General features: G+C 37.3%; 1 protein-coding gene across 2 annotated transcripts in view; it reads right to left on the bottom strand.

Annotated features, from left to right (window-relative positions):
• Positions 1-7,978: 7,978 nt before the first annotated feature.
• LOC135324510 (E3 ubiquitin-protein ligase UHRF2-like) overlaps positions 7,979-26,631 on the bottom strand; it is a 94,648-nt gene continuing 75,995 nt past the window's right edge. For both annotated transcript variants that reach the window (XM_064501058.1, XM_064501059.1), the window contains 7 exons: positions 17,575-17,681; positions 14,880-15,042; positions 14,118-14,255; positions 13,164-13,287; positions 12,624-12,784; positions 10,253-10,351; positions 7,979-9,094 (listed from right to left, as the gene is read on the bottom strand). In XM_064501058.1, coding sequence (XP_064357128.1) covers positions 8,948-9,094; positions 10,253-10,351; positions 12,624-12,784; positions 13,164-13,287; positions 14,118-14,255; positions 14,880-15,042; positions 17,575-17,681 — 939 coding nt within the window. In that variant the 3' untranslated portion in view covers positions 7,979-8,947. The remainder of the gene's footprint in view (positions 9,095-10,252; positions 10,352-12,623; positions 12,785-13,163; positions 13,288-14,117; positions 14,256-14,879; positions 15,043-17,574; positions 17,682-26,631) is intronic.

Here is a 26,631-nt window from a genome sequence, read left to right as displayed (position 1 = left end):
GCAATTCTATCACTAGGTCTGGCTGCTTCTCTTCAAGTTCTTGTCCTTCAGAGGATTATCCTGTAAAACAAAACAAAGACCTACCAAGGTCAAGGTTATTTATTTGGAGCACTTTTCCAAAGCTTTAACTTTGATTAATGGAACCACTTCTCCTAGGATTACTCAATTTTTATATTGATTTTTTACTGAAGCCTGAATGGTTTTCTTTGTTGGTTTCCCCTCCCTTCATAATTTGAAGGTTTTTTAACCACATCTCTGGACATCTCTAGCCCCTTCTGCTTTTGCAACAGTGTTGGTAATTAAAGGTGCTGGCTCTTTATATTACAGACCTTTTCTGCTTTGTAACTGTGCTTTCAGGGCTACTATCCCTTTCTCACATTCTTGCGATTAGCCTCTGCAGCAGGACAGCATGCATCAGTGATCACTGTCTCTCTCATTTGTTAACTCCAGCACTTCATTCTCTTTCTGTGCTTACTTCATCAGAGTAGCCCATCAACTATTAGCTTGCACTTAATTTTTAAGGTTTTGCATTATATTGATGCATGGGTTAGTATCCAGCAGAATACAGGGGCTCTTTATTTCACAATTGACCCTTAAATTTACCAAATCTACAAATACATTAAAACTTAAAATTAAAAGTACAAATTTACTTAAATTTACCATTTTTCCTTTTTGCTTTGCTTACACTCCCCCCTCCCCCCTTTTTACTGCTCAAGGGTACTGGGGAATCACATTGGCAAAGGTTCTTGAGGATCAGCCTGGTAAGCCCTTTTATCATGCCATTGGCCAGAATCATGCCCCACATACACCACTGCAAAATCCCCACCATAGCCATAGCAGCCACCTCACATGCCACATTTCCTGTAATAACATACACAAGTGTCTCCCACTACAATTATATTCCAGTAATAAGATGAAATAGTAGGTCTTGTAGTCCATACCAGGTCCTGTAATCCATAGCTGGTTAAATAATGTAGTCCGTGTTCCATGTTAGGTAAAGTTTGCCATATTTTGGTTTGGTCTTCTCTAGCATATTCCCTGGCTATTTTCTCTGCCTTAACCAGCTGGGACATAAGAACATTTCCTCCCATGCATAGTTCTCCTCCTCCTTGAACTCTAAGCACAGAGGCCTGGGAGACCTTGTTCATGAAGACTCAGGCAAAGAAGGCATTGAGTAACTCAGCCTTATCTGCATCTGCTGTCACTAAATCACTTGGTCCATTCAGCAATGGGCCCATATGTTCTTTGTTCAGCCTTTTGTTATTAATGTAGCAGTAGAAACTTTCCTTATTGCCCTTGATGGTCCTTGCCAGTCTCAGTTCCAGTTGAACTTTGGCTTTCCTAACACCATCCCTATGTGCCTGGGCAGTGTTTCCTATATTCCTTTGTATCCTGTCCCTGCTTCCACTACCTGTATACTGCTTTTTTTGCATTGGAGCTCTGTCATGATTTCCCTGCTTAGCCAAGATGGTCTCCTGATACAGCTACTTCTCTTCCCGAGTATTGGGATGGACTGTTTTTATTCTGGAAGAATGCTGTCCTTAAAGACCTACTAGCTTTCCTGAGATCCTTTGTCCTTCAGCACTGCCTCCTACCTACCAGTTTCCTGAATAAGCCAAAATCTGCTCTCCTGAAGTCCAGGGTCTGTACTCTGCTACTCCCCTTCCTCATTCCCCTCAGGATCTCTAACTCCTTTAGTTCATGGTCACTGCAGCCAAGGCTGCCATTGATTTGTCACATTCCCAACTAGTTTTCATACCCACTCCAAGCACTGAGGTGCCCCCCCCCCTCCCCCCAAGGTCCATTTCCCTTTCCAACCAAAGCTTTGTTCCTGACCATACCTAGTGTGACACCTTTGGATCAGGAGGCTGCAGACTACACTAGATATTACGAAATGGTGGGTTGCTGCTGATGCTGTCAGGCCAGGAATGGGCACTAACATGGTGACACCAGGATGCTTCATCCATCCTAAGTGTTCCCTTGCCAGCTTGTGATATGGTCAGAACAACAAGCTTGGTTTATTGTCCTGCTCTAGCTGTGGTGATCAAGCACAGGGCTGCCCCCCTGGTAATGCCAGACAGACCCAATTACATGATTTGCATACCCTACTATCCCTTTTCCTGTTTCTTTGCCCTCCTTTTTGCCACCCTTTTATCTCCCTTTCTCTGTAAATTAAAAGTACCGCAAGGCAGTAATTAGCAGTAGCACAGGAGGAACGAATGAGGAAGCCCAACTTTTACCTCTGGTTTCACAGTTGCACATATCTGTACCTAGCTCATTTTGACACTCAGCTTGTCATAAGGTTAGGTGACAAATACTTTTATTGAACTGAGCAGAAGGGGCCAGAAATCACTTTGGAAAGAAGTATTATGCTTTGGCCTGAGAACCAGGGAGAATCTAAAAGTGCAGGTTTTAAGATCATTCCATAAAGTCCATGTGTGACTTTATTCTCTGCTAGCAATAACACAATGAAATACTCCTTGGGTAGGAACTAAGGTGCTTTGAGCAATCTGCCCCCTCCACTATATTGCCTACCTTTATGTTCAGTCCTGCAAAGAGTTACACAAAAAGCCTAAGAACTTGTTCTTTCATCTTTTACGAAAAGTAAGCTTTTCAACTGCTAGCTAGTGCTTACATTAACTCATAACCTGTAATCAGTGACTGGATTCATTCTTTATCAGGTTTTCATGCTCCAGCCATGTCCTGGCCAGTGGCAGGGATACTTATGATTGAACCAATGGAGTCTGAAGACAAAGCAGAGATGGATAGATTTTATGATGCAATGATCAATATTTGGCAGGAAACTGCTGAAATAGAAGGCAGGATGGACCCTCAGATTAACCCACTAAGGTAAGATGGCGTAACTTATTCTTGAGATTACTATGCAGTGCTACCAAAAAAGGCCCCCTTCCTCATCTTCAATACTCCTCACAAAAATTACTGTGTGCAACAATAGAATAAAACATTAATCTATGTGCAAGCCAGAGTGAATATCATTGGGCTGACTATCACAAATCTTAATTGCAGTTAAGGGACCCCCATTAACTTTTCCAAAATTTGAATTCTGACTTTTTGAAATCAAAAGCCCTACCTCTACTGGCAGTGTATTAAGACTGGAGAAAGTTATTTAAGGAAGTATGGGTCTTTTCAAAGTAATGCAGAAGAGATGTTTATTCATCTTGTGTAAAGAGGGAATTGGGATGGCCTTAAAAACCAACTGTAAAACATGAATTGGAAGAATCATTTCAGCAATGATAGCACATAGAACTGCTATTTAAGTCAATTTTCACAGTAACTATTCTAATGCTGCACTGAATTTTTAAATAGCTAGGGGATTTTTAATAAAAAGACAGAATTATGTTTAGTTCTTGGATAATATCTTTAACCAAATTGAAAAATACATAGCAATTGACCCATTTCCTCTTTTAAATCAGTCTCTTTTTCAGATACCCTATATTCAAGAGAACCTCTTGACACTAATTTCAGCTATATACATGTAATATTGTGGGCTCAAAGAGTTCAGATTTGATGCATTTAGTTGAATCCAGTCATCTCATGTTTTAACTACATCTTTCTTCTTTAGATGTCACCACATAGTCTGAACTGTATCACCTCTTCTAAGTGGGATTCCAGAGAAATAGCAACCTTCCCACTAGTAAGTAAATGATGGAGTCTTGGTGACTTGTTAAGAGGTAAATTTGCCCTCTGCTCTGTGATTTCCTTGTCTGTTGGAGATGTAATATGCTAATAAGAATATTAACTTTAGAACCATTTTTATTATTATGCAATTATTCTGAAAGTGAAATCTACAGCAATCCTGTTAAGTTTTGTTTCTCAAGTCAGAGCTCGAAGTTTGCTCTTCACGTTTAGAATATCTTAATTTCAACATTTCAATACTAGAGATTAAAACTGACATTCTTGTTGGAAAGTGAGTTAGAATTACCATTCATTCAAATTTGCCATATTGTATCAAAAACTCCAAAATGATTCAAGTCCCCATGTTACGTACAGAAATTCTGCTCCAAAAAACTCAGTTGAGGGTCTGACAAGATACAAGGGCTGGATAGGGCAAAGCACAGTAATGTGAGCTAAATATAAGTGTAGCTAGACAGACTGGAAGTGTCAGATATCTTCAGAGAACTATCCCAAATAGCTTCCAAGATCTTTTAACAGCTAATTTAGAACATTACACATGAAGTTGTTTTTCCTCACTTAACACTGAATTGCATTTTATTTTATTGCTGATCACTATTTGAAAGAGTTTCAGAAGAATTTTCATCACATCTGTGAACTTCAGCACCTCATTATTTTTCCTTTTTTTCAGATAACATACAAATATATTGAGCAGCACAGAACTTGGTAACCATTTTTCCCCTACTCCTTGGTTCCCATCTTTTAGCCAGTTAATGAGGACCATGCTTTTTATACCATAACAACTGTTTCTTTATAAGCCTTTGCTGGAGGACATAGTTACAATTTTTTTTTAAACCTAAATTAGTGTTTTGATTGCATCATCCTTATTCCACACACTTGCTAACTTTCAAAGACTCCTAATAGATTTGAGAGGCATGACTCCTCTTGACAAATGCTGTAAAGCCTATAGGGCATTTTAATTCTTTTGAGTGTCTGTTATACTGGTTACTACATAATTAATCAATTCTTTTTGTGCTTAGCCATTTGTGAAACCTGAAAGCAAGTTTTGGCCTGCAACTGCACTCATTGATGACAAATATGGAGATCAACATCTGGCTTGTACCTGCCCATCAATGGAAGTCCATAAATCTCCCTTTTCTGAACAGAAGAGAGCATCTTCATAATGCTACTTCCAGCTGTCTGGATTCACCCAACTGATTCAGTCCATCAAGATAGCTTTTTTCTTCCCTAAACAAGCTAAGGTGACTTATACTGTCAGGGCCCTGAGTGCACTAATAGGCCTTAATTGCCCTGACTGGCCTCACCTGGGGCCTCCAAAATCTTGAGGCTTGTGGTGTGGTTTTTTATTTATTTATTTATTTTTATATAGTTCAGTTTTGTTTTGTCAGAGCTGCCACAGTAGCAGTAGGTCCTACACAAAGTAAAATGCTGGCAGAGTTTAATAGTCAAGATCTATGGGGTCCCCCCCAAACTACAATGATCAAATTTTACTGAGAAATTGCATTAAACCTACCTTTTTCAGTATCACATCAATTTTTTCCTTATAGTTCTATATAGACTTCTCCTTTTAATCCAGACAAAGTATGAAACAGCTTTTCTACAAATACTGAATTGTGAACTTCTTACTCCGAATTAAACCTTATCTTAAAAAAGTACAATATTTTTCTATGCATTTTTTTTTCAGACCTCTTAGTTTAGATAATGACTTTGGTTTAGACAGCATGCTTAACTTGCCTTGCTTCATTATGTAGGTTATAGCTTGCTTAAAACTGTTTTCAAAACTTAAGCTCTGGCCCTCCAGCAATGTTGAGTGAGCACTTGAGATCAGAGTCCTGGTGCTGAAACCTTGAACAGGAGCATCTTCCAATCTGTTCCCATCAGTCAGTTTATATTAAAAAATTGGCTTCTGAGACTGTCTCTATAGCTGGTGAGACAGACTTCACATGTGATAACTTTATGATGAAGACACCAATGTAGTGTATTTGAAAGGAACTCAAGAGCCTTTCTGGCATGTCTGTGCAGATATTTGATTTCAATCAATCAATCGAGTTCCTTTGTAGCTGAGTTAGTTTGTCACTACATAAAGTAGGAGTGCTTCAGATCAGGAAGTATTTACTATGGTAATATTCAGAGGGGAGAAATAACTGCACAATTTTACATCATCCACAAAACAGTAACTACTAGAACTTTATGGTATACAGGCACACAAATACCCGGGGGCTTTTTTTGAAGTGATACAAATGAGGCTTGCATTAATAGAGCTATTTTAACTATTCTACTTTTGTGCCCTTTATATTTAAAGTTTTGGAGTTGCAACTCTTCATTACCTACTTAGTGACTTCCAAAGGGAATTTAATTTGACAGAAGCTGCACCATCATGTGAAAGTGACAGGAGACAGACAAGGCATTTCATTAAAAGAAGGTTGCACCAGAAATCAATTTTGATGCAGTTTTTTTCACATCAGTGTCCTAAGATAATGTATACAGAGATTAAGCATTAGAAAATTTTAGAATTCTTCAATAATATTGAAAAAGACATTTAACAGACATTGATATAGCATTGAGAGATTATAAAATTGTGAAATACTACTGCAAACTGAATTTTTAATATAGGTGAAAGCAGTGGACATGTTTTCAGTTGCCACTAACTATCCAAGGTCTTGTCAAGCTACTTTACTCTGTTAATTACAGATGATTGTGCCTAAGTCATTAAAACGGTCTGAAAAAATTAGTTAATCCAAAAACATGTAAAAATTGAGGAATATCCTATGGTTGGCCTTAAACTTTGAGTAATGGCAGATTAAAAGTAAACTCACTGAATTAATGTAGATCAGGGAAAAAGCCAGGTTCTCTAGTAATCGAGTCACTCTTCTGAATAAGAAAAATATAAGTTAATATTTGGAATGATTTCTTGCTAAACATTTAACAGAGAAGGTGAATAGTTCAGATTTTTATTTTCTGGATATTTGTGTGTTTAGATGAATGTTACCAACCTTAATTTAAGACTCAGGAATGTGGACTAAAAATTGCCTTTTTCAAAGCAGTTTTGAGAAGACTCCTCTAATAAAATGGTGCATTTATAGTATCTTACTTCACCCATTAATTGTTAACAAGCTACCATACTGAAAAGTCCATCAAAAGGTGTAAAATACTGTAGATGTTTGGTAGGTACATGTTGCACAGACAGATGTGCTGGTCACAAAGGTAGAATTAAATCTGTTTTCACCAATTTAAAAAAAAGCATTAGGTTACAATTTGGGAAATTTATGGGAATTTCAACAGGATTTAGGAAACTGCAGTTTTCAAACTATATGCTTAATATTAAATACACTTATTGCATAGTGGCTGAAACCTCATTTTCTAGTAAGTATAGAAAAAGATCTAAAGCTGAAGCATTAACTTTCAAAGTTGTTCAACAATGCATGTCTTCAATATTATGTGATTTGAGATATTACCAACATTAAAGCATTATATATTAGTACAGTGTAACTGAAATCCTTTAGCTAAAGCTAACTTAATGAAAAAGAACAATTAACATGTCTGATTCATTATAGAGGTGAAGGCAAGGTATTAAATTGGAGAATGTCATCAGAAACATGCGCTCATACTTCTCCAGTATGAATGTACATGTAGACAAGCACTCAAAAGGGGATTATCATGTTACATAAATAATAACAAATAAAAGATAATACCTTATTGATATAATACAAAATATTGTTTGAGACTGCATTTCATTGTCAATTGTGAATTGACACAAAAAATAATACCTAGTCCCCTAGTTGCCCCCCCCATACATCCTGGCATATCTTCTTTGTAGACTATATAGTGTTGGTACAACCCCATGGCTACTTAGACAACCCTTTACTGATCACTGTGCTGGGATCCCACAGTATGCAACTGCCTAAAGCTGGCTCTGGCCTTAGACAATGCTAATAGGGGAAGGAAAGGCTCCCTCCTACAGCAGGTCCCAGGACTCCTGCTCTGATATATGGAGCTAGGACTACCCATACTTGCCTCAACTAGAGGCCTGAATAGCTGCACCTATAGCACAGGCACTGCTACAGGATAAATATATATCTGGTGTGTAAGATCATGAATATAGGTCAGGTTAGATTTTTCTTAAGGCATGGGGGGGGGGGGCTCAAAAATTAGTTTGAGCAAACATTCTTCTGTTTTCTTGATGAATCAATTAAGGAATATAAAGATTCACATTTGAAGAATAAGAAGCCACCCACCTAAAGGAAATAGTCTGTAGTCTGAAAAAAGTATCTTCATTTTAAATGTCATAATTCAGATAATAAAAAACCCACAAAATTAACAACTCTTCTGAATCATAAAATATTTAATAATGTATATTTCAGGGGAATATACTGTATATAAAATTTCAGATCACCATATGAAGCAATTTGAACCCTCTTCAAGCTAGCACCGCCTTCAATGCTGTATAGATTTATTGCCACTGATACAAGACCTACTAAAAGCATACAGTTTTAACTAATACAAAAGTGGCTTTTTCATATGAAATATTTTTTTACACAACTAGTGTCTTGAATATCCTCTAAGTGCAAAAAAACCACAGATCACTTTACACTAATGTAGCAACAATGCATTCATATTGTTCCTTAGTCCTTAGTAGTCAACTTGCATAAGATACAAGAAAAAGCACAATGAAGCTCACAAAAATAGACTAAACATCAGCCTGTTCTTGCAAAAAAAATACACCATAATGGAAGAAAGACAAAAAAGGATTATGCACACCACAGTATTTGCTGTTGTTTAAACCAACTGGCTTAAGTGCTGTTTGTTTTTTGTTGTTTTGTTTCAGGTGTTTGGATTTTCTGGCCTTTGTTGTTGTTGTTGAATCAAACCACACAGACTAGGCACAACTAATATTAAGGAAGCAGTGTGTAGCTAAAACTTTATGAACTTTTTTTCATCCCCACAATTTATTTTCCTCTGTCCTGAGGTAGTTACAAAAAAACCCCAAATCATAACTTAAGCATCAGCTAGGCCTGACCACTTAGAGCTAAAGCTTCTGTTGGTTTTTTTTCCCCCTTTAAAATTTTTTGTCAACTCACCAAAACTACCTTTGATGTTAAAGACAGCTGAGAATTAGAGTTCTCACTACATAAAGAAAGATGGGGGGGGGGGGGGGAAGAAGAGGGTTAGCTGCTTCAAAATGTGACAATAGATAGTCCCATCAAGCTGGCTGGTTCACTGTTGACTTTCCCATGTTTATTCTCCTTTACTGTCTATAAAGTCAATGGGAGAAGTATGAAAGGATTTGAACACATCATCGTCCTTTACTGTAACCAGGGAAGAACTGGTCAAGTAGTGTCTGCAATATCTTGTTAGGAACCATGGTGTAGCCCTTTCCAAGGTCATAGCGGCAGGCAGGACAGGTGAAGACTTCAGCTCGGAAAGAGCGTTGTAAACAGCTCTAGGACATACAAAGACAAAGAAGTAAAAGTTACAGCTTTTGCTTTATATTGAAAATATAGCTAGCAAGAATGAAGCAATTACTAGGAACCAAAGATGCCGTTTCCCACATTTCCAGAAACAGCAAGTTCTTACTGAGTTCTCTTGTCATATTTCTGCCTTTACAACTAAATGACTTAACCAAAGAATTCTGCTGCTTTTGAATAGGATACAGAGCAGTGAGTTTGGCGGGAATTAAAAAAGTGTCACTAATGAGATACTTCATTTCCCCTAATGTGTCCCTGTGGATCAGAGTCTGCAGTTTCTTTCTAGCATTTCTGTTAGATTGCTTAAGTATTCCAGGGCTCCATTTCAAGATGTAGCTGAATACACAGGTATATAGCATTTTATCTAACAATCTATAGCTACTTCATCTTTATGACAAGACTCAGTGTTTAAGCCTCAAAGGCATGAGTAGAATAAAATAGATTTTAGCCTACACAGTCTCTAACAGATGATTATTAATGTTGCCCTCCTTTCTTTGGTTCCCCTAGGCCTCAGATAGTCCAAGCATATAAGTTAAACATGAAAAATTTATGAGGGCAAATCTTTGCCCAAACAACAACAGTGTCTGACTGTCATTCTATACCTTAAAACTGTAAATGGATGTTATTTTCTAATTTGTCATTGATAGCTTCAGATTCTATGCTTTGAGGTTGTTGCCATTAAACTTTGTTCTCCATGTTTTTTCAATTTCCACCACTATATATTAATCCCCTTCATAATACTTTACCTCTATGTAACAAGCAGCTCTTTAAAGGAACAGTGTTGCTCTAGTCTCATTCCTTAACTACATAAAATTAACTTAATGTTATTGTATCAACATCTAGCTCCTGAACCAAACGAATCCCTAGCATAACTCCACTAATTACAATGGAATGACAATAATGGTAAGTATTATGTCTATAAGAAATTATACCAAATACATTTCCACTAATTTTTACATAAAATTAAGATTAATTGATTATATGACAACCACATAACTGGAAGCAAGCTTGTTCCATTTCTTGCTCAGAATGCTAGGCAATAATTATCATCTTCCTAAAATATATTTTGGCTCTGGTGACTGGTGTCTCAGGGCCAAGAATACAGCCCAGAGCAAGATAGGGATTATTCTTACTTTACAGACGTTGTGGAGGCACTCTGTTGTCACCGGCTGGTAAACCAGCTCCTGACAGCAGACACACATAAAAGATTGTTCCAGTTTCTTCAGAAAATTCTAGTATAGAGCAAAAGAAGACAAAAGTAGAACTATTAGAGGCAGATTCAAAAATATGCCAAAAAAAGCATTTTTATTTAAACCTACTAAACTTCTTTAAAAACTAATTTGCCTAAGTACTATAATTATTACATATATTTAAATTATGTACAAGCTTATGGGCCAAATTCACAAACCTAAATTGAGAAAAAAATTTGGCCTTCATAGCATTTGGTAAATGTACAGATACATTTATAAGATACTTGCTTAACATCCTTGTTACTCTTTTCCCAAACTCACAGTTAGCATGGTCTAATAATGTTACACAAGTGCTAGAAGTTGTTAAATCCAATAGTCAGTGTGATTACATGACAGCTTGACATTACAAGGAGATTGCTTACACTGAAACTTTTCTACTGCAATCTTCAAGTCTCGGTCCAAGTTACAGATTTCCTTACCAGCATTACTCCTATATTCATGGACATTTTACATAAAGGCATTCCCACACTCTCTGCTGCTATTACCTCTACCTATCTTCTGCTCATTCCCCATGTTATATTGTTGTTCACAGCTTCTTGTTCATTCTTATTTCCTCAGAAGTGAACCTCTATTGTGTTCAGTGCAAAGTATACATTTAATAAATTGCTACATTAAAAAATTTTGGAAGGCTCATCTTAAATCCTTCACATCCATGAGAAGCAGTATGGCTAACAAAGTATTCAGAAAGTAAGTCCATGAACAATTAATTTCCCCACTTTTCCACAAGTCGGAGAACTAAGGTTTTGAAGATTATTTGGTTGTACGTGAGTATCATTAAAAACAAAACAGAAAGCCCATCAAGCCTGATTCTTAGCACAAATCAGAGAATTTGGAAGCTAATATCTATATTTAGTGATTATTGCTAAAATTTTGCACATCCATGACATAAATGATCACTGCTGCTTTGCAAAGGGAGAAGCAAAGTATCTTATACCTCTTTCACTAAGAAATTCACCTCTGCACCTGCTGAAGTGATTATGGCTAGTTTAATTGGTTTCTTTTGTCCTCACTCTGAAATACTCTGCAACAGGTAAAAGAACCTTCCTGTTTTGTGGTCTTCTCTGAGCAACTCTGAGGAATGTGGGATAAATTTTGTGCCATATATTTTATGCATACAAGCATTCTTGCACAGACCTTATTCTCTGGTATTTCAGTAGTCTCAAGAATACCCACTCAGGTATAGAAGTGTAAAAACCGATCTGAAGTTACTCAAAATACAGTTCTTTGCAAGCATTTTAATAATATCAGATTCATCTCAACCCAAAACTTATATAGTAAAAGTGGAAAGGCTGTTGTTTCAAGCATCAAGATTTACATTTTCATTGCAGCTACCTAATAGTATTTGCATGATTCCCATTGCCTTTGGTGGTAACTTTGATTGAAATTTCTATATGGTTATGGGCAGGAATCTAGGAAAATGACTTTCCATTAACTGGATTTCTCTTAAGATACTGTTTTCTGTTGCTTTAGAAATGCATATCTACTGCCATTTGTCCCATATAATTAAGAGTTGAAAGTCTAATTATTTACAAACATTGGACAACATGCAGATAAACAGCTTATAACTTTACTGTATTGGCTTCTATACAAGTGCAGTAGCATTACAGCAATAGTAGTACTGTAAGTGGAAGAACAAGGAGTTACCAGATGCTTTTTTTCACAGTAGATAGCCCCTGGCAATTCCCAAATAAAGTGATTTTGTACATTCATTTTTAGGCATCCATTCTCCATGTAATGTTTTGGTCTTTCACTGACTTGATAGTAACCTTTACCAAGTTTCTTAAACATTTTGATATCTTGATTTCTTTTTCTTCTGCAAAACAGCTAAAATAATTATGAATTGGAACATCAATAAAACTAATTAATGTTTTGGGGGACTAATGTTTTTTAGAGACTAATACCAAAAAAAATTCCACAAGTCTCTTCAAACTTGAACTATTCTTGCTATTTTCTTTACATTTGGGGGAGGGAAGTATTTCTTCTTTTTTTACTTAAGGTTCTCTCTATAGTGAGAGGAATAACTAAACTTGGGTTAAAAATACTGTCATATTGAGACTTAGATACCAAATGAAAATATTTCTTCTATCTCCTTAAGTGAAGGAAATTACATGCCCCATCATCAGTTGTTTCTAAACAAATACTATGTATTCAGGAAATTTTAACAAGTGAATTAGGTTTTAACAAAGCCTCATTTCTGCTAACTCTCTATAAAGAAATGTTAAAAATGAAGAATTTAAGCAAGTTGCAAGCATACTGGTCCTTCCTCAAGAGAAGCAAGTACTTCATCCCACAGTTTCTGGTTCATACAGTCTTCTTTAATCAGCCACTGCTGTTGCTGGGTCAGTTGGAAAGCCTCTCCTTTCCCTCCATCTCCCATTCTCATGGCTTTGGATGTATTTGTAGGTTCCTCTATACCTGTTTAAAATTATGACAAGATACAATAACAGTGGTAGCCTGAACTAGTAAAAAGGGAAGACAAAATTGTTTCTAGAAGGCTAAAACATAAATCGCATCTATGTAATGCTGCAATGAAGCTCCAAACTGTTCAGCTTTATTTAGACTATAGCACACAACTACATAGAAGACTGTTCATTTTTCTATGGAGTTTAAGAAAAAGAAACCTTAAGAATACTGAACAGAACCATAAGATCCCCAGCTTCCCATTTTATTACTGAGCACATAACACTTTACACTTGGATTCCAAATGACTTCCAGCTTCCTCAGTGTTTTGATACTATTGACTCAATATACATAACTGGACAGAGCTCTAACGCTAAAAAGTAAAAAGAAATACCATCATCAATTGTCCTTTTCTGGTTTCCATTACTCTGGCTGGTTGACTCCTGTTTCACAGTTTGCTTCTTAACCTTATCCTTTTTCTCTTTACTAGCCATGGCTTCCAAATAACCTTCTGGATACTAAAAAAAAAAAAAAAACCCAAAAACAGATTTAAAACAAAATCCACTGGCATCTGGGAATTCCCAAATACCGACAAGACTAAATTCTAAAGGAATTGGAACAGTATAAAAATAATTTCAAAAACCCTATATAAACAAGAAAGCTTTTAAATTAATATCCATTTTTAGAAAACTGTAGTTAAGTGAAAGAATCTGATCTAGAATGGATTTTATTAAAAGGCACTTTATATCCATATCTACATCCCTCCAACTACACAAACCAGAAAGCTAAAGTTGAAGATGATGTAATGTAGCAAAACAATTCATCCAAAGGAAAAGATTGGTTTGCTGAGAAAAGAAATATTACTTTGATTCTTCCCATCTTCCACAAATTTCACAATGCCGAAGTCCCCACGGGTTAGTTTTATCTCCCTGCCTGAAATATGTTATCTATCTCCTCAATCATAGATTACAAGTAGAGAAAAATATATAAAAACTTATATTTTTTCTAAGTTCTCAGAAGAGACTCTATTACAAGAGTTACATTTATAAATCTTATCAAGTGTAAGGATCACAAAACTGGATTCAAAGTCATAATTTTCTGATCTATATATAGAGTAATTCACTGTTAAGGCAGAAAGCTTCATCTATAATTCTTTCTGATTTGCCAATATCGTAGGGTTTTTCAAATTACAGATGATCTAAAATATTTTTTGATCTTAGACCCTGCCCCAGTGAAGTACATGAAAATAGGGCTTAAATTTAATTCAGATTCCTAGTTTTAAAATTTAAGTAAGACTCTATTTACTTGAACAGAATATCAGAGCAACTTTGTGAACACTGATTCTGACCTGTACACTCAGCCCCAGTTTCTTTGACCGTTCCATCCCTTCTGAAGTCCAAGGTGCGGGTTCAATATCATCTCTTCTCAGAAGATAGCGCCAAACTAAGAACCCACATTTTCCAATTTCTGGCCAATATTTTACCACCTAAGGATAAATAGCAACAATTTTATGTTTTAACTATAACACTAGATCCTCAAATCTAATTTAAGAAAATCTGTCCAAATATTCAACAGACATTCTGCTAGGTAGTCATTATTTTACCACAAACCAAACACATGCAGGTAGTCATACTTTATTGGCTCAAAGCAAAGAGAGAAATTTTGAATTATATGTTACTATTTTAAAGTATCTCTTCTCTCATTTGGGAAATGTTTGTAGTTTTGAGAAATACAATACTGTTTTAAAAGATGCACATCTTTATTCCAGATACTGAGAAGACATTAAGTGTATGAAAAGCCAGAAAGGTAGTTGGAAGGAGTGCAGAAATCTGATTTCCAGGGATGAATATGACTCAGCAAGCACACATAAAAACAGCTTATATATTCAACTTGATATATCCTATTATAGATTGTGTTCTATTATCACTGCTCTGAATACTTTCATTTCATTTCACTACAGAATGAGGTAGGCTAAACCATCCTCACAGTAACAAAATAATTATTCTTTCAAAAGCAATAATGAAGAATTTGCTATGTAACACACAAAAGAATCTTAAAAAAAAGTCTTAAGAAAAATATAATGCTATATATGCAGTAGAAATCACAATACCTTGTAAATGCCATCATATCTGTTGCCTTCCTCTGGGGCATATTTGCTGATCCGTCGTCCTTTTGAACTGCGCACTACTCGGACTGGCTTGCCAGCTCTCCAATTCTTAGACTCTGCTCCATTTTTATCATCCAATGGGGCATCACAGTTAAGGGCCAATGCCCTGAAAAACACATAAAAATCTTCATAAAATAGATTGCTTCATACAGCATACTATTGAGAATCAATGTGACAAGATCAAATTTATCTGTCTTGTCTAATTATGTTTTATCAAGCAGCAGAAGAATTTCCAGTGAATTCTTCAAGAGACTGCAATACTGAGGGAAACACTGAGATCAACTCTACCATGTGTGAGAAAAAAATAGGAATACAATATATTTAATTCCAAATGTTCATAATGAAAACTCAGCTAATATAGTTAAGTAAAACAAACCAATACCTTCAGGTTTAATGTTTTTCATTTTTAAAAATTATTATTTCTCAAATAACATAGAAGGAATTTTAAAAGTTGTAACAATGGCAAATTTTCCCTCTCACTATTCCACATTACTGCAGATTTTTAGGCTTTTTAAGTGTATATGAATTGATAAACATTATGAAAAGTAACATATGGAAAAAAGTACACAGTGACTATCCAAAAAGATATCTGTAACAAACATTACTCTTCTTAGTTCATAAACTGCCTAAGATTAGGAGTTAAATGACATGATACCCTTATTATACCTAATGCCCTTCTTTCTACATCTAGAAGAATATAGATGGATCATCAAAGATACAGAAAAGAATAAATATCAGTAAACACCACAGTAAAGTTTATTCTTGTTTAGTTGCAGCATCTCCCACATTTATGTGTTAAATGCCTTAAAAATGGATGAGAATAAGAAGAATGGATATGTATGAGGTGGGGCAGGAAGTTAAAATCTTTATGGATAAACACTTATCCTTCCAAAAGCAACACAGGGGAATAAATCTCAGGGAGAAAGCTGGCATTTCTTTTTATACAGTAGAGGAACATTAAGTAATGGTATTTATATCATCTAACTTTAGGTATCTGGAGCTTCATACAATAAATGGGCAGAAATAAGCTCTAGCTTGCTCTGAGTCTCTCCTGAAATACTTTTATCCACTAACAATATAGGCGCCCTATTCTAGACACTTGGAGTAAGATAGTATGATTTCCTCCCTGACTAAACAGTTTTAACAGAAAATATTTTTATAACCATATATCGATTTGAGTGTGGATGAACAAAAGTCTCTGGAATCAGAATCAAACCCAACATGGACCACAGAAGAAACAATGGCTCTTAGAAAAATATGGCAAAATCTACAGCCCATATTATACAGAAAAGTAAGGAAAGGTGAAGTAATGCAGGTTTTTAAAATGTTTCTTTTGTAAAGATAAAATAAACAATCTGGACAAATGAAAAAAACAGTTCTGATTCTATTACATGGAACCATAGTAACCTCCTGCTTCAATCATCGCAAGGGTTGAGAACGTTAGACCCAAAGCAAAGACTACCACCATTCAATCAAAATGGATAACTGGTAGCACCATGTTATACTCCATGTAGATCAACTGCTACAGTGCAACAAGACACACACTTTGCCAGTGGATTTCACAACCGTTTGCTGAGAGCAGAGGAATGGCAAGGAAGTCTAGGTTTTATTCCAGGTTCCAATAAAAAGTTTGTTTTAATGATTAAAAGCCATTATAAACCTGCTGCCCAAATCTATTTTTGTCTCTCCCTTCCACACTCTTGTTCTTGTTTCATCCTCTATCTCTTCCTCCCTCAGCATCCAAGCCAGGCTTTTCCTCTTTCACCTCTAAGTACCAGCAGAAAGTCTGAAAGAATTCCTCCCCACTCAATTCTGGTGCTTGACAGCAGCACATCACATCCAATGGCAGATCTGGCAGAGAAAGTCACAGTCAACCTTAGCACTCCATAGCTGGTACATGGTCAGTTGCTTTGTGGAGATGGTATACACTTAGAAATATAAAGGGATGTAGAATTCCTAGCGTTTAGGCAGGCTATTTACAGAACATAAATATACTTTAAGCAAATGTCCAATTTATTTTTTCAGGCATTTTTTTCTTCAGTCAATTGTTTTTGCCTACAACTTGGCAAAAAATAGGCCAACTTTTATCAGGGACATCAAAACACACAACCTAAAGGCAAAGCAAAACTAATTCCTTGTTCTTCATACAAAGCATGAAGGCACTAAAGGCTATCAAAAATATGCAAGATTTCTTTTAGTATGGGCAAATGAACATACTTTCTTCATACCTAACTTTCATAAATCGTTAAACCATTTAAGATGAAATTTTATAAGAACAATCTGAGGCAAACACCCAGTACAGAAAATTTCAGCCTAAGAGGTTTAAGTTTTGCAAACTTCTAATCAGCTGAAAACCAAGTCTTCTCATAGGAAGTGTTGGACAATTTCAACTAGAGACATAGCTACCAGTTGCACCTGTAATACAGCAATATATTTTAATCAGTAACAAATACTTCTTTAATTCAACATAACACAGTGCTTGACAAAATGCCTCTAAACAGCAAGAGGTACCACTGTTTACAGTAGCGGTAGATGTATAAGAGGGAACAAATTTTGCAAAATATTATTTTTAAATTAAAGGAATATAACTCAACTCTTTGGTCTGGAACTTTTTTTTAATTTAACCTTCAAAACTTACCTGTTCATGTGTGTTAATGTTTGATCAAATGAATGTTCTCCAATTCTTTTATTGCCAGAAAGATCTCTACCTCCACTCCCAGTATAAGTGAATTCATCTCCTCGGTCCTGTGTAAGAAGATTATCCTCCATTTTAACATTCTGAATTAAAGCATTTGAACTGAAAACCTGCTCCTTCATTGGTTCTATTTACTCAAACAAGAACAATTGCCTGAGGCAAAGAAAAACGTGCTCAGTTTCAACATCATTCTCCTTTCAGAGTAACTGTGCCAGCAGAAAACCACTGGTCCAGATGCAACATATTCATCAGAAAGATTATAAAAATATACCTGCCTTACAAAATTCTTTGAACTCTTCAAACATTACTTTTAGTCACACAAATATTTCTGATGGAGGGAATGTATTCTAGTTAGTGTTTACTCATTCTCTCTCTGACTTCACAGCTTACAAGAAAATCACATTTGGAAAATATGTAATACGTCACTCAGAGGCCTCACTTCCGCTTGTGCATGGGATCGAGCTCTAATATGGCAAAGCACTTTGTACTAAAGTACAAGACAGGTACTTTACTTCAATAACACTATACTCATTTACTATCAAGTCAAAAAATTCAGGAAAAAACACAAACAGAAAGGAGGTGTCTAAGGTTTTGGGTTTATTTTTCATTTACAGAGTTCATTCCCCCTTCAATTTCAGTTGTTCTGAACTACTAAGAGCTTAGAAGACTCATTTAGATGCAATTTTATGAACTAACATAATTTTGTAGTAGCCTGTATTTCCTAACAAATAATTTTTCAAAACTGAATGAAGGTTGATTAAACCTTCTTTTAACACAAACCTTAAAAATAATGAAAATATACATAGCACTTAAGTGAAGCCACTATTAATATTTTTTCTTTAGACAATGTCACAAATGTACAACTCAAAAAATCAAAATATTTTAGAAAAGGCACAAATATATTTATAATAATATCTCTCTTTTAAAATGCAAATCTTTTACAAAACATGAAGCACTGTTATAAAATGAATACTTAGTAAATTAGTAATTTTCATATCCAGTTTCAGAGCAAAAAATCTAAACATACTGGTATGTAATAGTAAAATTCATTCAATTTCTTACCACTATTAAATGTTTGACATCAACATGGAACTAATACAAATCCACTGCAAGATTATTATAGCTATTTTATGACTGGCAATAGCAGAACAAGAGAAATGTCATGATAGAGAAATTCTGGTTGTATAGGGCCATAAAATAACTATAGAAATGGTGTTTACTTTATTCCGTGCAGAAAAAATCTTAACAAATTCAGCAACAGTTACTAGAGTATTTCTCCTTCAGATTTATTTAGATATAACAAAAAGCAAACACTAGAAAGTAAAAACTTGTGTTGGAAAAAATACTGAAAATAGAATATTTAAGGAAAGGATATAACGGGATTTATACAATAGCATTGTTATATTTATTTCTAATCAATGAACTTCCAGTAAGATATAGCAGATATAAAAGGATGTCATACATGGGCAACATGGAACAACTTCTGAAGACAGACTGAAAAGACTAGAACTGTTTACTGAGAAAAGTTATAGAAATTTATAAAATGATGAGATATCACAGAACTGAGCTCTTATATGTCTAATTTTTTCACTGATTGGTAAATAAATATTAAGTCACTGCCAATAAACCATGCAGATCACAGAAAGTTGACTGGAATAAGTAGTAATAACAGGAACAGGGCTCTCACATGGATTGAACTGGATTTGCTTGGTAAATTGAGCCCATTCGAACAAACTGCATTTTAACATCGAGTAAGAAGCATGTGCCAAACCCACAAAATGGAAAGGCCCATCCTGAAAAACTGTGAATCCAAGAGGATTTGGGTTTCATAACAAATAAGAAAACTGAACATGTGCTCACAGTGCAGCAGTGTGGCCAAAAAGGCTAATGCAGTCTGCTGATGTATATAAGGAGAGAAGTAAGCAGAAACTATAAAGTGTTTTTACCTCTTTTACAGCACTGTTGAAACAAGCATGGAATAGCATATTTAAAAGGATGTCAAAAAACTGGAGGGAAAAAAAGGAAACAAATGAACATGACTGGAGAAACTCACAAGAGACAAAGGGTATAGTCTGTTTAGTTTAGCAAAAAAGAGTATGTACAAGTACCTTCATGAAGAGAAAATACTGAATACAAAAAGACTTAACTAACAGACAAACATAAATCAAGGACAAATGGCTAGAGGCTTAAGCCAAACAAATTCAAATAAGAAGGCACAAATTTAACTGTATTTATAATTAACCACTAGAACAAATTTCCATGGGAACCAGGGAATTCTCAAACTTTTAATGTCTTCAAAGTAAGACTAGATGACTCTGGAAGATATTCTTTAGCCAAAGCTATACTTTAGCCACAAGCTATTGGGCTATATTGTTATAGAGCAAATAACCAGAGGATGGCATCCCTTAACACTTTTCAGTATAACAGTACCCCCTTATCTCATTTCTGCTCATCTTCTCAGAAGAACTACACGTCAATGCATTGACTTATTTAACATCCCCCCCCCCCCCCCAATAACTGTGGGGAAAGATGACACAGTTCCTGGAATAGGAAGAAAACAGGACTGATGAGCAACTTAAATACAGCCCTCATCATAGTAAAGAAGAACAGGGGTGCTGATTTGGAGGAAGGGGGGAAATGGAAAGGACATTGAACTTCTGATATAAGGTGAAATAGGATATACAAATAGGAACCCCCAAAATAGGGAGAGGGAGAAAGACTGGAAGAATATGTAATTGCTAGCAGGGAGAGAAAGAAGCCTAGATTGGCAAGAAAGTCATTAGAGTAAGGTAAGTATGGGCATAAATACAGCTTGTGGCACGCAGGAGTGATACTGGCAGAATAGGAAGGAGGAATGGAAGACATACAGAACCTACCTCCACAGGAGTTAATGCATTTTACTTTGAAATTGGAGTATGCCAGAAATATACACACAGCCAACTACTAAGGATCTGCTGATGGGTAGTGACTCATTAAGCCATGATTCCTCAATAACTTTGAGTTATGATCCTACCTACAGACAATTCAGGATCTTTCTATCAACCTCTGTAATGTTCAACTAACAGCCTGTATGTGACAGGTGAGGGTTGAAGGCTGCTTAAATTTTAATAGGCTCAAAGGGCAGAGCTCAAGATACTGATACTGCTGTAAAATCTGGATTGGACAGGCAAAGAAAAGATTGAAAAAGGTGACATTCAGCAAAGGGAATGTTAGTGGTATCTGCATTCCAACTGTTTGTGAGAGGCCTGAAGTCCCTCTTCAAAAACAATGTAATTGTCCAAAAAAATGTTGCTAGAACACATTCTTATCTTTCCTTTCTTCCTTCCTCCTACCTTCCTCCCCCCAATTTTCCTACCTTAAGATAGGTAATTTTCTCCTATTTCTCTTCTGCTTTCCAAAGCTTGATTCCACTTCCTCGCACCAAAACTTTCCGTCAGCAGCTAACAAGACTTTTTGGTATTCTCTCTTCTCTTAATGCCTTCTGTCTTTCTCTCTCTTTCCTTATGTTGTCTCCATGAAATTATTTCTTAACTGTCCTGTTTGTAAAGTGTTTTAGACCAAATGAGCTACTGCTCTGCGTAAGTTTTCTATTATCTCAATAGAAGCAGTAACCTAGGAGATGTTAGAGATGTGAGTTAATTTTTCAAAGGAATGCCTCAACAAGCTACTCAGCCTCAAACATACAAGATAGAGAATGCAAGATAGATAGTCACAAAGTAAGATTACATTAAATCGCATTTCTCTATGTCAATGATGGTTCCTCTGTTGTATAGCCAGTTTTGAATCTAACAAACAAATAATGGAGAATCAAAGAGTAAGACTTTAAATTCCACTGATGTCCTCGAGCATAGTGTTCCTATTGGCTAGGCTCAACTCTGAAGTCATGCATCAGTTCACAAGGATATTAGCTACTACAAGTTATGTGAATTTAGGCTATCTGAAGATGGTTCCAAATCTATTTTCTTTCCATTTAATATCTATCTTCAGTAATATGCTCAGATTTCAAAGTTCAGTCTCATATGTACACACAAAAACTGTATCTATCAATAAATAAAATATGATTAAGGTTTCATTAGTATCACAAAAACAAAAGTCCTTTTTTTTTTTTAAAAAAAAGAAGCTATTAAACCCAAGACCAGGTTTAAATATAGGACTCTTGTTTGAAAGGATATAATAGGGCTTTCCAGGCTGTGAAAGTAACCTTGAACACAATGCAAGTACAAAGGAGGAGACAATCAGAGGTTTAAAGATCAGGAGACAGGGAGAGATTTCACAAAATGATGCAAGAAAGATAATTTTAAGTACTAGCATTTTGTATAAACTGAAAGGTAACAACAATATGGAACAATACATAAAGGAAGGTGGAGAGGAGGCTGTTGTAGGACAGAAAATAATAGTCTGCCTAAGAATCTGAAATACCAGTAACAAGAAAGTATGAATTTTAAAAATACTGCACAGCAAAATAATGTCAAATATGCCCTTAATATCATAGGTGAGAAGAGGGAGCAGATAACAAATCTGAATGAACGGGAAGATGTTTGGTAGCTATTACCATAGTAGAGAGAACACTCGAAATGTCTCACACTGGAACACTAGTTCCAAACTAATAGGTACCAACTCAGCATGGCACTTAGGAGATCTTGGAAACATGACAGCATCTATAGAAATGGACAGCAAGTGTCAGGTTTTCAGCTCCATAATCAGTTCAGATGACTTATGCTAGACAGATTCTCAGTGTAATGACTGTAATGAGCTTCTGTCCTCAGCAATATAAACAGAAATGAGAAAATCACAAAGGATCTGCACCCTCAGCAACAGAGTCAGCAGGGCATGATATTTCAAGACATTTATATGTGATACAACAGCTCCTTTGTACCTAGCACATCAGTTAACAAGTCTCACACTGGATCCAGATGACATAGGTGTCTAGCTAGCATAGATACAGATCATACATACCATTTTGACTAGCAGTTTACCCAGATCTTTGGATATAACAAGTGTTGACCCAAATCTGAAGCTCCTATTGCCACTTCATTTGTATTTAAAACCATTTCAATAAGCAATTCATCAGTCATGGCACTGCATCTTTGGCACTGGTGGAACTGATCTAGTATTTTCATTGAGCAATGAACATTAAGCAATGGTTCAGAAGTGCTGGATCCTCATCATAAGCCCTAGATAAATCTAGAGATCTGAATATCATTTATGCTGTAATTGGACAATTTCAAGCAAGTAGAACACAAGCATACTGACACTTTGGAACTGACTACCCAAACACAAGATTAATGTGGATACACAGACCATACAAAATGGAGTGTGGACTGTTTCATAAAGTAGCTCATTAATGCCACATTCCAGGCACTAGATTTGGTTGACCTAGATTAATCAAAGAATCTAAGCAACAAGTATATTAGCTTAGAGTCCCTTTTGAGTCATTAGAACTACTATATATATATATGTATGCACACACACACACACACATACCCCTCAGAAACTTCTGCAAGAGGATGTGAGCAATCACAGCAGATCCTATTCTCCAAGAGATTCTAAACCTCAATATCAAGAGGCACCATATGAACCTATATGCAAAAGCCACTTAATGAAGAAACAAACTTTGTTAATCTGAAGAACACTGAAGGAAGATTAATTATCATCTTAGTTACACTACCCCAATCCAACAGAAGCAAGGGTCTCAAAATTTTTACAAAGAGAGTAAACATAATTTTTGACCCTGACTCAAAAGCAGTGACAACAATCAGAATGACAATTTTGCAACTCAAGGAACAGATATTTCAAAATCATTTAACCATGAAGATTGTGATTGTACCTTTCACAGTAGCTGAAAGTATCTAATATCTGGGTTACAAATGTTAATCCATTCTGAAAAAATTGTTAGATTTCAAATTCACGAAAGAATTCTTGAAATTTCTTCAGCTAATATGCCCATTACGGTTATTAAGTATCAAGAACAGGACCACCTGATTTGCAATTTTAACAAATCCAAGACTAAATCTAAGCACTATAATTAATGCATCTTAAAACAGGTAATGAAAGTAATCGAACTCCTTGTCACTAAAACCTAGGTTAAACATTCACAAGAGAAAAATTAACATATAAACATTTTTGATGCATGTAATTAAGAATGTTTTACATATGAAGCTAAACTTTATTTGGCCTAATGCTCATTTTGCAAAGCACAACCTTATTCCTTCTCAATTTTGAGGCCCAATCCTGTATTGATGCAATTTGTTACCAAGCATTCCAACACTTCAGGTGAGCAAAGTCCCTTACAAGCCTGTTTGCAGGATCATGAGCTTTCAAATGTGAATCATAAAAAGACAAGAGCTGAAAGCCAAACAGTGAATTCTATTTCCTGCAGTATATTTTTGAAACTACTCTTACCCCAATGATAAATTGTTCATTCAGAGCCAAAAAGACATTAAAGAGGTAGCATGTTGGCAGAGAGCAGAAAAAGTTTGAAAGAAATTATAAACATACAGTAAAATGTCTTCCAAAATGTACTTCTTTCATAGAATCATAGAATGACTTAGGTTGGAAGGGACTTCTGGAGGTCTCTAAGTCCACTTGCGTCCAATGCCTCTCATCCTTCCGCTGTGCACCTCCGAGAAGAGTCTGGCTCTGTTTTCTCTACATCCTCCCATTACGTAGCTGAAGACAGCAATAAGATCCCCCTGAGCCTTCTTAAGGCTGAACAAACCCAGTTCTCTCCATGTATGTCATGTGCTCCAACCCCCTGACCAGCTTGGTGGCCTTCCACTGGACTTGCTCCAGTATGTCTGTCTTGTATGTCCATGTCTGTCTTTTACTGGGAAGCCCAAAACTGGACACAATACTCCAGATGCAGTCTCACAAGTGCCAAATAGAAGGGAAGAATCCCTTCCCTTGACCTGCTGGCTACACTCTAGCTAATACAGCCCAAGATGCAGGTGGCCTTCTGTAGGGGCAGACAGCGAGGGATCGGACAAGATAGAGTTAAGGAGCCGAAGGCCATGGGCTGAATAGATAGCAGTATGGGAACATAGGGAGTAACCGCACAGAATGAGGGAGTGATGATGGGAACATGACCTTTGGGAAGGTATAACGTGGCGCTTGCAAGGAGAATAGAAAGTACCATAAATCACTGTGGGAAAGTACCTATCCGGGCTAGAGCTTATATATAGGGCTTGCTTGCTTGAATAAAGTTGATGCTGATCCAGCACATCGGAGCCCGTGAATCAGACCGCCACAAATGGCGCCCAAACAGGGACCGAAGACTGACTTCGAACAGGGCTGTAGAAGCAGCAGGTAGCTGAAACCGGTGGCGGAGCCCGGCTGAACAAAAGAAGCTGCTGAAAGGAAGCAGAAGGGGAGCCGCTGAAAGGAAGCGGCATCGCGCGCAACAGGTTACCTACTGCTGGATGGAGGTAAGCGGCCGGGAACGCGTGGGAGCCATGGGAAACGGAATCTCCCCGCAAGATAGGTCCGTGCTAAACATAATGCAAAAGACTTTGAAACAGCACAGCAGAGAGATGCCCCCCCAAGATCTCAAAATGCTATTAGTGTGGGCACGCTCGAACTGTCCCGAGGTGAATTCCAGTGCAATTTATAGCCTCGGTACGTGGGACTCAATCGGGGTTAAGCTCTGGGACGCGGCAACAAGAAACGATAAGACGGCAGCAGGACTTTTAGCCCCGTGGCATACCATGCTTGAGACCCTGAAAGAGCATAGCAAGAAGAAACCACAGGGACCGGAGGCAACCGCAACCCCCACCGCACCTCCGTTGGATGACACGGTGGTGGGAGCAGTGGGTGGACGGGACTCTCCGGAAAGCGACCCAGACAATCCACTCAATCCTGGGCTAATTGACGTTGAGCGAGAGCCAGGCTTGTTTCCTCCGGACCCCCATGATAGATGGGGGTCCTGTGCGGCAAGCCGCGGCGCAGGAAGGAGACATAGACCTTCTCCGTGCAGTTGGCGCGTTCCCCATCATCTACGAAGGGAACAGGCGCCCGCGATGGGAGGGTTTGAATTTCTCAATGATCAAAGAGCTGCGCCGTTCTGTTCTTGAAAATGGGCTCGGTTCCCCCTATTCGCTGGGATTTTTGCAAACGGTGTTTGAGATGCATATTCTCGCCCCGCATGATTGTAAAACTATTTTGCTAACAGCCACTCAGTTTATGATATGGACCAGTCAGTGGCATCAGCTAGCTGAGGTGGCAGCCATTGAGAACATGGATCATCCTGATGGCGATCCCCTGCGCGCTATAGGCACAGATGCGCTTCTAGGGGAAGGCTTGTATCAGGCTCCAGTGGCCCAGGCTACGCTCCCAGTGCAGGCTCTCACCCAATCTAAAAGCTTTGCGTTCAAAGCGTTCCAGAAAGTACCCGATGCAGGGAAGACCCAACAGTCCTTTGTCACCATTTGACAAGGGGCACAAGAGTCCTATATGCAATTTTTAGATAGGTTGAAAAATGTGCTAGATAAGCAGGTTGATAATACTGCAGCGCAAGAAATCTTGCTGAAGCAGATGGCGCTAGAAAATGCTAACGCCGACTGTCAGCAGCTGTTGAAACCGCTGAAAAATCCCAGCCTTATGGATATGATTGAGGCGTGTCAGAACGTGGGCACACATTGCCACCAGATGGTGATGTTGGCCGAAGCCTTTGCTGCCTTTCACACAGGCTCCGAGAAGTGTTTCTCTTGCGGAAAGGCAGGTCACACAAAAAGGGAGTGCCCTCGGAGACCCCCAAGGCAAGGGGCCTGGCGCTGGTGTATGCCTGCGATGCAGGAGGGGAGGACACTACGCTAAGCAGTGTCACTAGAGATTTGACAAAGATGGTAAACCGCTTCCACTGAAGTCGCAGGGAAACTGCCGAGGCAGCGCGCAGAGGGGCCGCGCGATGACACAAGTCCCCCCTCCTCTGGCGGCCCCGGCCTGTATGCCAGAACCAGCGGAAGCGCAGGGATGGACCTGGCCGCCGCCACAACAGTAACTCTT

This window comes from Dromaius novaehollandiae, chromosome W (genome assembly GCF_036370855.1).
Source record: "Dromaius novaehollandiae isolate bDroNov1 chromosome W, bDroNov1.hap1, whole genome shotgun sequence".
NCBI lineage: Eukaryota > Metazoa > Chordata > Aves > Casuariiformes > Dromaiidae > Dromaius > Dromaius novaehollandiae.
The sequence above is the reverse complement of the archived record's forward strand: the minus strand, read 5'-3'. Positions and strand labels throughout refer to the sequence as shown.